The 17035-nt window shown below is 33.9% G+C and overlaps 1 protein-coding gene and 1 long non-coding RNA gene across 2 annotated transcripts in view; one reads left to right on the top strand and one right to left on the bottom strand.

Moving 5' to 3' along the window:
- The window catches only part of cpne9 (copine family member IX), a 50687-nt gene that overhangs the window by 32061 nt on the left and 1591 nt on the right, over nt 1-17035 (top strand). Inside the window, exons 10-21 of the mRNA XM_048178118.1 lie at nt 2008-2111; nt 6005-6109; nt 6991-7032; nt 7223-7298; nt 7899-7952; nt 8055-8116; nt 9822-9868; nt 9978-10159; nt 12264-12391; nt 15825-15927; nt 16029-16086; nt 16171-16244. Of these exons, the coding sequence (XP_048034075.1) occupies nt 2008-2111; nt 6005-6109; nt 6991-7032; nt 7223-7298; nt 7899-7952; nt 8055-8116; nt 9822-9868; nt 9978-10159; nt 12264-12391; nt 15825-15927; nt 16029-16086; nt 16171-16244 (1035 nt within the window). The remainder of the gene's footprint in view (nt 1-2007; nt 2112-6004; nt 6110-6990; nt 7033-7222; nt 7299-7898; nt 7953-8054; nt 8117-9821; nt 9869-9977; nt 10160-12263; nt 12392-15824; nt 15928-16028; nt 16087-16170; nt 16245-17035) is intronic.
- Nucleotides 7591-17035, bottom strand: part of LOC125260020 — an 86553-nt gene continuing 77108 nt past the window's right edge. The window contains exon 4 of the long non-coding RNA XR_007182954.1: nt 7591-7908. This is a non-coding gene — a long non-coding RNA (uncharacterized LOC125260020). The remainder of the gene's footprint in view (nt 7909-17035) is intronic.

Here is a 17035-nt window from a genome sequence, read left to right as displayed (position 1 = left end):
TCAAGAGTGAACGGGTGAATCTCATGAAACCTGTCAATCATGTGTCATATTTCATTATGAGGTATACATCTCAAAATCTAAAGAAAAAAATAATAATTTTGTTTAAAGGAAACGAATATTGTAGTACCATTAAGATTTGTTTTGCATTACAACGTTTTTATGGTAATTAGCACATTTCCTTCCCCAATTCACATTACTGCTATGCAAAAAATAAGGTAAAATAAATGTAATGATAAAAATAAAACATCATATATATATATATATATATATATATATATATATATATATATATATATTTTATTTATTTATTTATTTTTTTTCCATATATTAACGTATTCATACATATGGAAGAATTTGTGCACTAATTTACTTTTATATTGATTTTAATAATAATAAAAAAAAACATTTTGTTTAACAGAAGAAAGCTCATTAACATTGGTTTTGCATTACAACATTATTTTTATACTAATAATTAGCACATTTCCATCCCTAATTCACATTACTGCTAAGCAAAAATAATAAACAAACAAACAAATAAATAAATAAATAATAGTAATAAATAAATAAATAATAGTAATAAAAATGTTTTATTTGATATATTATACATCATGGAAGTATTTGTTGCACTTTAATTTACTGTATATTGATTTTAAATATATATAAACAAAAGAACCATTCTGATTTGTTTTGCATTACAAAATATTTTTATATTAATTGGCACATTTCTTTCCAAAATTCATGCAAAATAAAATAAAATTGTATTTGATATATTAAAGTATTTGTTGCACTTTATTTTACTGTATTTTTATTTTAAATAAAAAATACAGTAATTATATGTTTTTACAGACATCAGAATTATCAGTAAGATATTTTTTTAAAAGAAATTAATACTTGTATTCTGCAAGGATGCATTGAATTGATCAAAAGTGACAGTAAATACATTGATAATGTTACAAAAGATTTCTATTTCAAATAATTGCTGTTCTTTTTAACTTTCTGTTCATGAAATAATTCTGTGGGGGAAAAAAACGTATTACAGTTTCCACAAAAATATTTTACTGGCACCAAACTTTTGAACGGTAGTGTATCTTTATTTATGGAGAGGTTGAGGGGGAAAATGTGCTTTACGGTCCTGAAAATAACGTCATGAAATAAAATAAAGTCACGATGTTCAGGGTGAAATGTGACCTGGACATAATTTTGTGAGATTCAGTGCAAGACTGCAAAATGCACGCCAAGTGCAGCATTTGGCTCACTATTTTGTATACCTGTTTTAAACTGTCCATCTCTTTTCAGTCATTCCACCCGCAATTTGACTGTTGCCTTGGGCCAGTCCATAAAACCACATAAATATCATTTCAGATGGCACAAATTATGTATATATATTCAATTTCGTCCCTCTGTGTCCTTGTAATAGCATGTAGCTACAGGGAGTGTTTGGCAGAAAGCCGTGACAGTTCACCTCAAATACAGCTTCTTCCTCCCCAAGAGGGACGGGCCGTTTTAAAAGGCAGATGAGCTGTCTGTCCGGTGTGTCACCCAGACCGTAGTTCCTCGAATGCTCCCTAGACATTCTCTCTCTATCAAGATCCAATTAAATCTGTTGCATGTGTGACTTCCCTCCTGGTCTTGAGGGTCTCCCCAGAGATCTGGTATTCTGAAGAGAACAGCTCCAATAAATAGCTAAACACCGGAGACCTCCACTCAACATTAATATGTATGAACCAATTGCTGTTCTCCTCTAACACGAGTGTGTCCTCTCTGTGGAATTGATTTCTTGTCCTAGTATTTTGCCTTTGTTTTGTCCTGAACTCCTGCTCCGGAGAGATGTTAACTGAGGCCAGCGATTAAAATGGATTGTTGGATATAATAGTGCCGGTATCGAAGACTCGGAGTCAAGAGCGCATCTGCTTTGTTTGCTTGTTTGTGCACCTTGTTTGTATTTTAGTAGCTTTAAGAATATTCTATTCCAATATATCCCAAAGTAATCAAAGTGTTTTATAACAGGACATTGCGACCATGCAACTCTGTGCTAACAAGTTGGATAAAAAGGATTTCTTCGGGAAGTCTGACCCCTTCCTGGTGTTTTACCGCAGCAATGAAGACGGCACGTGAGTATACATCATCTTAACAGAGTGCCCATAACAGGTGTGAGGCAACACGTTCTTCTGTCAAAGTATAACTTTGCAGATTTTCAGCTCGCTTTATATTGTTACAGTGTCAATAGTATATGTAAATGAACAATGTTTCCTCATTCTCTGTGTTACCTGGACAGAGAAATTCATGTTTATTTGACAGCAAAACTACTTTTGCAGACTTCTGACAGCTCCATACTTCTGCATTTTTGTATCCCCTCCCCCCATACAGTCGGATTGACAGAGGGTTATTAACAGAACAGTTATCCCCGAAAATCCCCGAAAATCGTATCATACTATTTCTACTCTTTAAACAGCGTTATGGTAAAAATTGAACACTATGGGCCCTATAATACACCCGGCGCAATGCAACGCAAGGCGCAGCACAAGTGTGTTTGCTAGTTTCGCGTTTTCCCGTTCAGCGCCACGTCCTTAAATTAGTAAATGCATTTGCGCCAGTTAGTGCGCCCATGGGCGTGCTGGTCTAAAAAAAGAGTTGTGTTTAGGCGCATTGCCAGCGCATTGCTATTTTAAGGAGCTGAAAATAGACTGCGCCATAGACCAACTCAAACTTGGTCTAAAGTCTAAAGTCAATGGCGCAATATTTTTTTTGTTAGAGCGCGTTGGTAGAAACTGCGCCTCTGGGCGCGTCCACAGTGCGCGTTGACTTTGCTTATTACACACAGGGATGCCCATCACACAAACATGCCAAATATTAAAAACAAAAGGATTACAGTGTAAAAGAATATTATTGTGTACATAAATATAAAAATGTAACTTCGTTTAACTTCTAACTAAACGTTTAACTTCGCGCACGAGCAGATCGGTTTCTTCGCTTGAAAAGCGTTCAGCTGTTCCGCCAACAAATTCCGACATGTAAATAGCAATCCGCCATGGCGTGAGTGCATCTCGCTCTTAAAGGGAATGGGAGATGACACTCTGATTGGTTTATTGAACTTTACGCCCATTACTCATTAAGAGAATAGGGACAAGCCATTTCAAAAATGCGCCCCGGCGCACGGACCGTTTTTCCGTCGTTAAAATAGCAAAAGTGGATTTGGAAACGCCCTGAGTGCACCTGCGCCGTGCGCTTTACACTTTGCGTTTAGATCGTTAAAATAGGGCCCTATGGCAATATAGTGAGACAGAATGATAGTTTCTTTCAGTTTTCTCCTCCTTTTGGCCTAAATCATTGTGTTCATGGTCATCCAGTTTGAAATGTTGACTACAAAAAGGTTTTTCATATTTTTCCATTGCTGGATCCTTCAATGGACATCGAAAGTAACTCACTCTCGCTAAACATTTACTCTTTGAATTCTTGCACCTGAGAACAATACAAGTCAACACCATTATAACTAAAAGTTTGCTAAGAAGTATTTCCTACTAAAGCGAGGCGATATTTGACTCTGGTAAGTGTATCCACTAGCAGACTGGTTGGAGTGGCCTTGGCTGGCAACATGTCCAGTGCACTATGGGTGTTTTCTGGCAAAACCTGACTGTTTTCTCTAGTCAGGTAGCTCCAATTTTAGACATTTTTCAACTTTCTACTGTATAGTCAGCCAAGTTTTATTGAAAGCCCAGAGGTGAAGTTCCCTGTAAGCCAGCTATGAGGTTACCAAGGTCCAGACCTTTTCATATTCAAAAATAAAAGTTCTCAATGACTAATTAGCTGTTTAAAACTCCTCATATGAGTGTCTGCATGTATAATTCAGTTTAGACAGTTTGCTAGTTTAGTGATAGCGTGGGCAGGTTATTTCTGACAGGATGCCACATTCGGTAAGACAAACGCAATGATCATCGTGACATTATCTGTAAGAAACTGTATCAACGCTATCAAAAACAGTAGCATTATAACACTAGTACACAGATCTGTAGAAAAAGTAGGTTACAGAATGAAATATGCCAAATATGCAAATAGTGGCCATGAAGAAGTCTATGCTATTTCATTCAGTTTAGTAGTTAACCTTTCACAGAGTCATGCTAAAAACATTCATAAGAGCTCTAGACAAAGTTCATATGACTTATCATCCATATAGCAATTCTTATTAAAGAAAACTATTACAGAAACAAGTATTGTTGCATGAATAATAATCAAATAAAATTAAATAATAAAAAACTATCCTATAGTAAAGTATCAGCAAATTGTGATGCAGTAAATAAGGTCTAATTCAGTGGTTCCCAAACTTGCTTGGAGTTCCCCCTGAAGGGATTACCATCCTTCTGCGTACCCCCTCTCTTCCACTTCGACTGCAGTTACACCTTTACCATTAAGGGACAATATTTGCCCCCTAAATTGATTTTCCAGTGCATATTTTTACCTTTATGAATAACTTTATAAAATAAATAATGTTATAAAATAAAAAAATAATACATAAAAATGTTCAATAGAGAAATATGCAATGATGGTAAAACTAAGTAAAACTTTTAAATATTAAACTAAAACCGCCAGTAGGTGGCAGCAAGTCACTGTTTTTATGAATGAGTCATCGAGTCATTCATTCAGTAACGAAGCAAGTGGCTGTGAATGAATTATTGAATCATTGACTCTCATGATTCGTTCAAAGCCGCAGAATTGTTCGCGAAACAGAGACGTGTGTTGTAGTTCTGCTGTGGTTTCGTTAGAACTATTATTTCATTGCAAAATAGAGTAAATACAGACAGTACTGTGTTTAAAATGTACGTTTTTTTTGACCTGTTGTATAATAATGTCACGTTTGCAGTCATGTGGATATTTGGGAACAATTGCATTCTTGCTTATTATCATCATTAAATACAAGAACTCACACGAGGTATGTTTTTGTATCGGAGAAAGTTTGAGTCTTAAATTGAAATTAATCCATTATCTGTGTCTTTATTCGTTCTTCATGCGAGTAAAGTGCTAAATCCCTACTGTTACAAAGGTGCATTGTCGAGAACTACAATAAGCGCGATTTAAGGCAGCAGATTCTGCACGCAATCTATCATATGCATGCTGCTTGTGTGGATACAGTCATTTTTTATTCCAAATGATGAGGTAATTTGATTAAATGTACTGGATTTACGACATTTTGGCTCGGTTTTAATATTATTTTAAGGCAGAATTAAATGAACTACTCAGCATTTGTTCGCGTACCCCCTGTTGTCACCTCACGTACCCCCAGGGGTACGCGTACCCCAGTTTGGGAGCCACTGGTCTAATTTAACAATAACTGAAAATTCTGTCATCATATAATCACCATTATTGTTCTAAACATGTTACTTTCTCCTGCAGACTACAGAAGAAGATAAATAGAAGTATGTTGGTGTGTCCCCATTGACTTCCATTGTAAATTAATTCCATTCTAAATGGGTAAATGATGACAGAATTTGCAGAATTTTGGGTGTATATCCTCTTTTCCAAAAACTTTTTGTCATCATTGATAGATAAATTATGTTTGAAGCAAGAAAATCTCAACCAATCAGAACATATTTCAGGTTTAATATACAGTGAAACAGAACTCATGGTTGCATCTTTTTAGAAAACTGTTCTGGAAGAAGGAACATGGCAAAAACAAGGATTATCGCTTCTTTCTTCTCAATTTCATGCCAGCTTAGGACATGGTGTTAGCTTAATGTTTCCGGGCTGAACATAAAAACCCATAAAACAAAATTACCACTAAGTGTTAGCTCAATTGACTGATAACAGAGGGTTATGGATGGTAGTGTTTTGAAACCCAAGAGGCTCTTCATGCCCACCATGAGCTGCTCTTGATGTTAACCACTTTTATTGATGCTCCGCTGTAGTTGGTTGGTTGGTATTCATTTTCAAACATATTCCTTCAAAGAAAACCATACAGGTGTCATAACAAGCCTTTAAATAAGATTTTCTTTTTGATTTGGCTCTTTTGTAGGTTCACTATCTGTCACAAAACAGAGGTGATAAAGAATACTTTGAACCCTGTGTGGCAGCCCTTCACCATCCCAGTGCGAGCTCTCTGTAATGGAGACTATGACAGGTGAGGCTCTTTAAAGAGTATAACCCTGCTGCATGGCTACTTTAAGATGATGAGAAATCAAAATTTACTGTCTATTTACTGTCTTAATACTTAATGCTCCAGGTCTTTATGTGAACTATTATTTGATGCATGTCTGAAAGCATTAAATTTATAGACAGATATTTCATGTGCATTAATCCTCCACTGGTTTTCAATTCATTTGTTTGTTTCACTACACAAAGAATGTTTTATTACTTCAGTTGAACTGGGTTTGATTAATAAATAAATGATCCACACATAATGTCTTTAATGAGAAATGCAGTTTGTTGAAATCACGCAGAAGAGAATGATACTGTTATAATACCATATTGGATACATGCACTAACAATGTTAAAAAATAACAGCATTATCATATTTAAAATTTGTGTTTGTGCATAATTTTGACAGCCCTTATACAGTAAATATATAATGTGAGTAAAGATCCGTGTTTTTATGCATTAGGTTATTGGGTGCATTCTGAGAGCCTTTGTATTAATGTCCCCAACGTTTAAATAATCTTTGACTTTTTTTGATATGAGTCTATGATTTTTGAAAGGAATAGATTTTTTGTTGCACCTTTAAAGCATCCCTCAGACTTGTGTACTGAGCTCTGAGGTGTTGAAACGAAACACCGCTGGTGGCGTGAACTGTGGAAACGGGCAGCTGTGTCACTGTGGCAGTGGGAATAATCCCAGCAGTCAGCTGGAGTGAGGCAGCGGCCGGTGCTCGTGTTATTTTGGACTGGCTCTGTGGACTTACCAGGCTGCCGTTCTGCTTTGACCTTTTGAGAAAATTCTGGCTGTCTGCACTTAATTTTAGATATTGACTTGCTGTGAGGTTTGATTTGTTTGTAATCTCTCCAGAACAGTGAAGATTGATGTTTATGACTGGGACAGAGATGGAAGGTACGCTGTTCTTCGTGGCTTGTGTTTCCCTTGTGGGTAGTAAATATTGTTTATGAACACATAAATTATCCTGCATAACAAGAATAACTCAAGTCAAATTTTCATTAGCCAAAATAATTTCTTCTCAGCATGCTCATGCAATGTTCATTAAGTATTCCTCAAACAAGTAAACGCTTTCATTTTTCTTCAGTCATGACTTCATCGGCGAGTTTACGACCAGCTATAGAGAGCTATCTCGTGGACAGAGCCAATTCAATGTTTATGAGGTAAAAAACATAGTTTTGTACAAATTAATTTGGATTAATATGATTGATTGAAACACTTTAGAGTTATTTTTACTTGTTTAAAAACACTTGTCATAAATAGGGTACAAAATGAGGCTTAAAAAGAATGTCAAAAATATTATATGAGCTTTTTTTTGTATTTAATTATGTTTATGTAAGTAATGGTGTTGTGCTGAAAGTGTGGGACACATCTAAATATTGTGTTTTAATAACAAAAAAAGTTTTTTTTATTTTTTTATTTCAGTGATTTGAATATAATTTCAACTGATTATCAAAATTATGTTATTGCTGTAGGATTTTCATTGTAAGATACAACCAAGAAGGTGAAAAAAGGATACACACATTAAATGTGTTGAAAACTAGCTACTTTTCATTTTTGTTAGATAATAGTTATCTAATAGTTCTAAACATGTCTAATGCCTCTTAAAAAGTAATGGGACAACAACGTGGGCCGTATTCATGAAAGTGCCAAAAATGTTTCATGAATCATAAGAGGAAAAAAAAAAAACACATGAGGACACTTCAGTAATATGTCATATTCCTTTCATCCATGTTTGATGGGTGTCTTTTTGTTTCTTTCAGGTTCTGAATCCTAAGAAGAAAGGCAGGAAAAAGAAATACGTCAACTCTGGCACGGTACGTGTGAATGAATTACCTGTCAAACGCTCTCCTCTTCTGATTTATTTTCATAATGACTTCCATTATCTCTCCTCTCTCTCTCTTTTTCACTCTCTCTAGGTAACACTTTTGTCCTTCAAAGTGGAATCGGAGTACACATTTGTGGACTTCATTCGGGGCGGGTAAGTGCCCCTTAAAAAATCCCTGAATAAATTAGGCTGGAGAAAGACGCAGATTTACTGGTTAGAGAGCAGCTGGATCAGGCATGCATGTAAAACATTTGTGGAATTATAGTTAGTCGATCTGAATATCTTGCGTTTAAGACAATACCCATAAACCAGAGTGGATCTTGTTGTCATTGAGCTTTCAGAACAGTTCACTTTCAGGAATTACCAGTATGTTGTGCTGAATACTGATACAAATATTAATGAAATGCATTATAGAAATATATTTTATTTGTGTGTGTGTGCATTATAACCTAGTTACGGTTATGTGCTTCTAGGCTAAACTCAGTAATAGTCAAATAGATTGACGGATTATATAAAAATTAAGGCTGTCAATTTGACATGTTAATTTAATTTGATTATTTAATGCAAAAATGTACACAATGTCCCTTAATTAATTCCATAACTGGAAGCCATTCAAGCTTGAAATAAAACCTTCATGTTTTATAAAGGAAACCTGCATCACCAATCCATGTTTACATAGAGCAGATAGCAAAAAATGAGTGAGGAGCCCATTTTTAATCAATTGACAGCCCTAATAAAAATGTAAAACCATTTTTGCTAAAGTAAACATCACATACTCATTTCCGAACAACTGAAATCAAGGCAGTGATTCAGTACACCAGCATGTCATCCCATATGCTTGCCTTTTAATTACAACTAAACCTTTAATTATGCGTTGACTTGATAAAAACATATGTTTATACAAAAAAAAAAGAAGCATTTAGAAATGGAAGTTTAAGTAGAAGTTTGAATTCTCTCAAAGAATTCTCTCATATTCTACTAGTGCACTTTCATTAGCATTATAAATATGAATTTATAGAATTTTTTTGTCTTTTATAAATTTGTATATATACAGTGGCATCCAAAAGCTCAGAGTCCACATTGCTAATAAATAAATGATTAGTATTTTGAACATTTTAAAACAAAGAAATGATTTAAACGAATGGAAATGTATAAGACATATTTGGACTATAATATTTGGATTCTTGACTATTTCTAGGTTACTAATCAAATGTGTGACATTGAGCATATGAACTCCTTTGTACTAAAGGTCAGATGTCTTGCTTCCTTTGAAGCATGGATAATATGGATCAGATTTTTTTTTTTCATGTCAGCTCAAGTGCTGCTGTTATTAGAACAAAAGAGGGGCAAACCATATACTAAGAAATTCAATTTTTATCCATATGCTTATATAACCACTCACACCACAGGGTGTGTTTATATAACGACGTAACTTGCTGCTTATCTACCATAGTACGATGCACCTTAGAAGAAATCAGCTAGCTTAGTCATGACTGTTTCCCAAAACCGTATTGTGCAATTTGTTATTCAACTACATTGGTTATTGAAGCGGTGGAGACATAACTTAATTTAATTAATCCATTTGAGACATGGCATCTGAGGACTCATTCTCATTTTTCTCAGTTATTTTAATAGAATTTTTTTTCAATGTCATTTTTTTTTTTTGCATTAGAAATATCTTTACTGTCAGTTTTGATCAATTTAATGCATCCTTGAATAAAAGTATTCATTTCTTACTGACCCCTAACTTTTGTATAACACCTTGGACATGTAAAATAACAAATCATGTCAAGTACCCATATGATTATATACTGCATTGGTTTCAACTTTTGACTGTGACTCTTCACTGTTGAAACAGAACACAGCTGAACTTCACTGTAGCAATAGACTTCACCGCGTCTAACGGTAAGACCATCGTCATTGACTGAAATATTTAGAGCTTGGCACTGATGTAAGTGACATCACTGTCTTTGCACTTGTGTCTAAACTTGTATTGATTGATACATGAATGCAGGAAACCCATCACAGCCGACATCGCTCCACTACATGAACCCGTATCAGCTGAACGCGTACGCCATGGCCCTTAAAGCCGTTGGGGAAATCGTCCAGGATTATGACAGTGACAAACTCTTCCCTGCCTACGGCTTCGGAGCTAAACTCCCTCCTGATGGCAAGATCTCTCATGCTTTTCCCCTGGTGAGTAACGACTCAAAAAGAGCCATCATTAAAAAAAGGCACACACAATAACACCACAGTGATGTTGGATGGTAAAAGGTTTGTTCACCATGAAATGAAAATTCAGTCATCATTTACTTACTCTCATGTATGGCTTTTTTTTCTTCTGTGTAACATTAACTTTCATTGTGCAGACAAAAACTGTTTAAAAATTCTTCAGATTATCTTGTTTTGTGTTGCACAGAAGAAAGAAAGGTTTGGAATGACACAAACAATGACAGAAATTTCTTTTCCTTCTTTTTTTTTTTTCAAGAAACCTTTTTCACCATTTCATAGTGAAACCGAATATTCAACAAAGATATGCAAAAAAATAAGACAAAACTTGATTTTATTCTTAAATTAATTGGATTGTGAAAAGAGGACATTTCTCACTACAATGTTATTTATTTATTTATACAAAAAACGTACAAAAAAAGGGATGCACAGATATAGATTATAATATAGAATATTGTCTGATAATGCTATTGTTACTACTACTTAATAATTATTAATAATAATAATAATAATAAATTAATTTACATTATTTTTTTATTGATAAATTATTTATATATAAAAAAGATACAAAAGTAGGATGCACAAATATAGATTGTTATATAGAATATTGGCTGATACTACTACAATTTATTATTATTTATTTCAATTAAATAACTTTTTTGTATAAATTATTTATTTATATTTACTATATATATATATATATATATATATATATATATATATACACACACAGTACAGTCCAAAAGTTTGGAACCACTAAGATTTTTAATGTTTTTAAAAGAAGTTTCGTCTGCTCACCAAGGCTACATTTATTTAATTAAAAATACAGTAAAAAACAGTAATATTGTGAAATATTATTACAATTTAAAATAACTGTTTTCTATTTGAATATATTTCACAAAGTAATTTATTCCTGTGATGCAAAGCTGAATTTTCAGCATCATTACTCCAGTCTTCAGCGTCACATGATCCTTCAGAAATCATTCTAATATGCTGATCTGCTGCTCAAGAAACATTTAATGTGTACAATTGTACAAAATATTTGTGTACAATATTTTTTTTCAGGATTATTTGATGAATAGAAAGTTCAAAAGAACAGTGTTTATCTGAAATCTAATCTTTTGTAACATTATAAATGTCTTTACTGCCACTTTTGATCGATTTAATGCATCCTTGCTGAATAAAAGTATTCATTTCTTTAATTTCTTTTCAAAAAAATTAAAATAAAAATTCTTACTGACCCCAAACTTTTGAACGGTAGTGTATAATGCTACAGAAGCTTTGTATTTCAGATAAATGCTGTTCTTTTGAACTTTCCATTCATCAAGGAATCCTGAAAAAAAAAGTACACAACTGTTTTCAACATTGAAAATAATCATAAATGTTTATTGAGCAGCAAATCAGCATATTAGAATGATTTCTGAAGGATCATGTGACACTGAAGACTGGAGTAACGATGCTGAAAATTCAGCTTTGCATCACAGGAATAAATTACTTTGTCAAATATATTTAAATAGTACACAGTTATTTTAAATTGTAATAATATTTCACAATATTACTGTTTTTTACTGTATTTTTAAATACAATAAATGTAGCCTTGGTGAGCAGACGAAACTTCTTTTAAAAACATTAAAAATCTTAGTGGTTCCAAACTTTTGGACTGTACTGTATATATATATAGGCTGATACTGCTACTACTTCTAGTACTAATTATTATTAATAATAAATGAATTTACATTAAAATACTTTTTTATTATTTATACATATATAAAAAAGCTACAAAAGTTGGATGTCCAGATATAGGTTATTATATAGAATATTGGCTAATACTAACTCAACTACACAAATCATGACTGATCATCATCTCTTTAAAACCACACAGACATGATACTCATTATTAATACTGAACTACGCTGTCATGAATTTTCAGCATTGGACATATAGCGCATAACAACATAAAATATCCCTCAGCCCAGTATGAATAAGTCAGAAGCAACGAGAGTTATTCCTCATGTGTTATATATGAACTTGTGGAGATCCTCTCCAATACATGTGTGTTCTGACCTCATAGAACTCCGACTGTGAGAATGCAAACTGCGTCGGCATCGAAGGCGTGCTGGAGGCGTACTATGACTGTCTTCGTAAAGTGCAGCTCTATGGCCCCACCAACTTTGCTCCTGTCATCAACCAGGTGGCACAGTAAGCTAAACAGTCCTCCTGCAATTGACATGAGGTTGAGCTCTCATTCTGTCTCTCTGCCCTGGTCTTTTTTCTGTCTCCCCTATGAGCTGAACTTCTTCCTGTCGCTATCCACTTGTTATTCACTCTAAAGCCTGTCCTCTGTCCACACAAATGCACTTACACACGCACACGCGCTCCGAAGACTCCTCCGGAATCCTGTGCTTGACTAACAGTTCACTCAGTGTACCTGCTGCTCAGATGCAGTCCAGGTCTGAGGTTTACCACGCAGAAACTTTTTAAAAGGGACATATCATGGAAAACAGGATTTTGCTTGCTTGCTTGAAATAAGGGACTTTGATGTGCTATGTAGGCAGCGTTCACAACACAAAACACCCTCTCCAGTCACCGATTATTTATTGAAACTGAGCTACAAAAATGGGTCATTTAAAAATCAGTATTATTGTGATGTGAAACCATGAGCTCATTAACATTTGACGTTTAAATGTAACAGGATGAATTAAATTATTTGAAGAGGTTAGCCGTTCACAACAGAGGTCTAAGGGTCAGACTGTGGTAGAAAATGGTGGTGTGAAACTAAAATATGACAGTTTTTGTTGCAAGAAACGTTTAGAGAATTTTTGTAGTTTATATAATAATATTTAACAAAAATAGGACAGAAATAATTGATGATTGGTCAATAGCTCTGTTTTATTCACGATAAAACACAGCTATGACCGCTTCATCCAACGGTTCTGTGCATCACTTCACAACATCCTTAGCAATCACTCTTAGCAATGTAAACTGCATCTTCTCAATTGATATTGTTCAATGAAGCTTACAGTATTATGTAGAAGAGTGTTGTGAGAAAAAGATCGATTGAACAAGTTTATTACCTGCATTCAGATCGATCATTTTCCTTCAGGTCAGTCCTATGTTCATAATAAAAAATCTGTTTAAATGTCCGATGTATTATCTTGTCCTTTTAACAGTTAAGGGGTTTTCCCATGACTGACAGCGCTAGTCAAAGCATTTGTCAGTTGCGTCTTGTTCTGTGTCCACAACAATTCAGTCTTTTCAATGTAAAAGTCTTCGCTACTGACTGACACACTCATAAAGACAGTCTTTGCCACCATCTAATGGTGTAATAATATAACTTCTGTTGCTGTTCACGGTCAGGGACTATTTTTTTTCCAGCGGAAGGAAGGCTTTAGTGAAAGTTTAGTTCATGAAAGTTGCATTGATACATATTTTTGGCTTTAATATTTGTATTGTGTAATAACTGTTTTATAAAAGCAATAAGGTACGAAAGGCTGGGCTGTATTGTAAATAAGTCACGGCTGAAGGGGTTGCCTTCGCTTCGCGTCGTGCCTAACAACACCCTTCAGCCGTGACTTAATCACAATACAGCACAGCCTCTCGTACCTTATTGCTTACACACATATATATATATATATATATATATATATATATATATATATATATATATATATATATATATGTGTATATATATATATATATATATATATATATATGTGTATATATATATATATATATATATATATATATATATATATACTGTATATATACAGTACAGTCCAAAAGTTTGGAACCACTAAGATTTTTAATGTTTTTAAAAGAAGTTTCGTCTGCTCACCAAGGCTACATTTATTTAATTAAAAAATACAGTAAAAAACTGTGATATTGTGAAATATTATTACAATTTAAAATAACTGTGTACTATTTAAATATATTTGACAAAGTTATTTATTCCTGTTATTCCTCCAGTCTTCAGTGTCACATGATCCTTCAGAAATCATTCTAATATGCTGATTTGCTGCTCAATAAACATTTATGATTATTTTCAATGTTGAAAACAGTTGTGTACTTTTTTTTTCAGGATTCCTTGATGAATAGAAAGTTCAAAAGAACAGCATTTATCTGAAATACAAAGCTTCTGTAGCATTATACACTACCGTTCAAAAGTTTGGGGTCAGTAAGAATTTTATTTTTATTTTTTTGAAAAGAAATGAAAGAAATGAATACTTTTATTCAGCAAGGATGCATTAAATCAATCAAAAGTGGCAGTAAAGACATTTATAATGTTACAAAAGATTAGATTTCAGATAAACACTGTTCTTTTGAACTTTCTATTCATCAAATAATCCTGAAAAAAAATATTGTACACAAATATTTTGTACAATTGTACACATTAAATGTTTCTTGAGCAGCAGATCAGCATATTAGAATGATTTCTGAAGGATCATGTGACACTGAAAACTGGAGTAATGATGCTGAAAATTCAGCTTTGCATCACAGGAATAAATTACTTTGTGAAATATATTCAAATAGAAAACAGTTATTTTAAATTGTATTAATATTTCACAATATTACTGTTTTTTACTGTATTTTTAATTAAATAAATGTAGCCTTGGTGAGCAGACGAAACTTCTTTTAAAAACATTAAAAATCTTAGTGGTTCCAAACTTTTAGACTGTACTGTATATATATATAAAACAAATAACATAAAACATAAAAAAAGATACACATTGGGCCTCATTCAAGAAACATTCAATTTGATCCTTTATGTAAGAATGTTTTGCACAGAAAGTCATGACATAATGAGGGTGATTATGTCATAAAATCCTGATAAAATAAAGCAGAAAGACATGGATAATTATTACTCTTTAAACTTGCCACAGAAAAAGAATTCAATTGAAAACTTAATCTCCGGTCTGCTTCAAATTTCACGTATATCATGTCATTATTAGTACACGGCTCATCACACAACATGTAAAAAAAAAAAAACTAAACCTTGCACACACATGTGAAGGCTTTTAATTGCCCTTGTCAGTTTCAAGGCTTCTTCAGATCCTGCTAAATCTCTCAATCTAAAGAAAATCAAACTCCCAGAACTGCAGAGGTGCTTTAAGAGGCAGATATTGATCGCCCACTGCTGAAGTGGTCAACTTTACAAGTTGGTATGAGTCTCCTCTCTCAGCTCGCCGCTTCTTACGTGCCGTGACTGAGACAATATCTGGAGGTGGTTATTAGGGTCAATGGACTTGAAGGAACAGACCGATTTAATAAGAAAAGTTGAGAAAAGGGCTCAGATAAAATGAGGAGGATTTTACTGGGTATTTCCAGTAATATGCTGGAACACAGAATCATAATCCCCAAATTATTAAGTATGAATAAGTATTATTAATTATTTTAAGTATTGTGTGTGTGTGTCTGACTTAAACTCATTTCCAGTAATCAGAATATCATAGAGACTTGTTTTGACTTGGGCCAGTTAGCAATCACCCATAATACCATAGCAACCGTGTAGAAGTGCACTTGTTTTATTGCAGCCAGACATATTAAATCATTTTCCCTGGAGTCAATTTTAGTTTTTTTGAATTTTTGCTGGAATATAGAAGCTCTTAACTATAACTATACTGTAAATCCTCAGGTGTGCGGCAGAGGTGACAGATGGCTCTCAGTACTTTGTGTTGCTGATCATCACAGACGGTGTCATTTCCGACATGGTGCAGACTAGAGAAGCTGTGGTCACCGTGAGTCATTTTTGCTTGTTAGACCTTCATGATGTTCTGTAAATACAATAATCTTTTTAGCAGGGCACGATCACATATTGCTGCCCCTTCCCTATTTACAGGCGGCGTCCCTTCCCATGTCAATCATAATTGTGGGAGTCGGCCCCGCTGAATTTGATGGTGAGATTATGGCACTGCAAACAGAGATCGTCTCAAAACAAGAATACGATATGTGATGTAACTATTCTCTTGTTGATGTAACAGCTATGGAAGAGTTGGATGGAGATGAGGTCAGGGTGTCCTCCAGGGGACGTGTTGCTGAGAGAGACATTGTCCAGGTACATAATGTTACCTATTCAGGTTTATTATTATTATCATTTTTTTTTAAAGTTAGATAATTGAAAAAAAATCCTATTTGGCCCTGAGTAAATGTAACATTATAAATTTAGCTCATTTCATTAATATTAATCATGTTAGGCTAAATAATAATAATAATAATGCATTTAACTATTATTTAACTAACAATTAGCATTATATTTGTTACAGTATTTATTAATCTTTAAAGTTAGTATTTTAGACCATAAAAATACAACTGTTGTTTGTTGGTTCATGTTAACTCAGGTCCATTAAATAATATTAACAGAGACAACTTTTGATTTTAATAATTTATTAGTAAATAGTGAAATGAACATCCGCTAAGATTAAAGGGGTTAGTTCACCCAAAAATGAAAATTCTGTCATTAATTACTCACCCTCATGTCGTTCCACACCCATAAGACCTTCGTTCATCTTCACAACACAAATTAAGATATTATTGATGAAATCCGATGACTCAGTGAGGCCTGCATTGACAGCAAGATAATTAACACTTTCAATGCCCAGAAAGCTACTAGATGTAGGATGTATTTAAAACAGTTCATGTGACTACAGTGGTTCAACCTTAATGTTATGAAGTGATGAGAATAATTCTGTTCACCAAAAAAAACAAAATAATGACTTTATTCAACAATATCTAGTGATAGGCGATTTCAAAACACTGCTTCATGAAGTTTTACGAATCTTTTGTTTCGAATCAGTGGCACGGAGCGTATATCCAACTGCCAAAGTCACGCCCCCCAGTGGTGAACCA

This window comes from Megalobrama amblycephala, linkage group LG24 (genome assembly GCF_018812025.1).
Source record: "Megalobrama amblycephala isolate DHTTF-2021 linkage group LG24, ASM1881202v1, whole genome shotgun sequence".
Lineage (NCBI taxonomy): Eukaryota > Metazoa > Chordata > Actinopteri > Cypriniformes > Xenocyprididae > Megalobrama > Megalobrama amblycephala.
The sequence above is the reverse complement of the archived record's forward strand: the minus strand, read 5'-3'. Positions and strand labels throughout refer to the sequence as shown.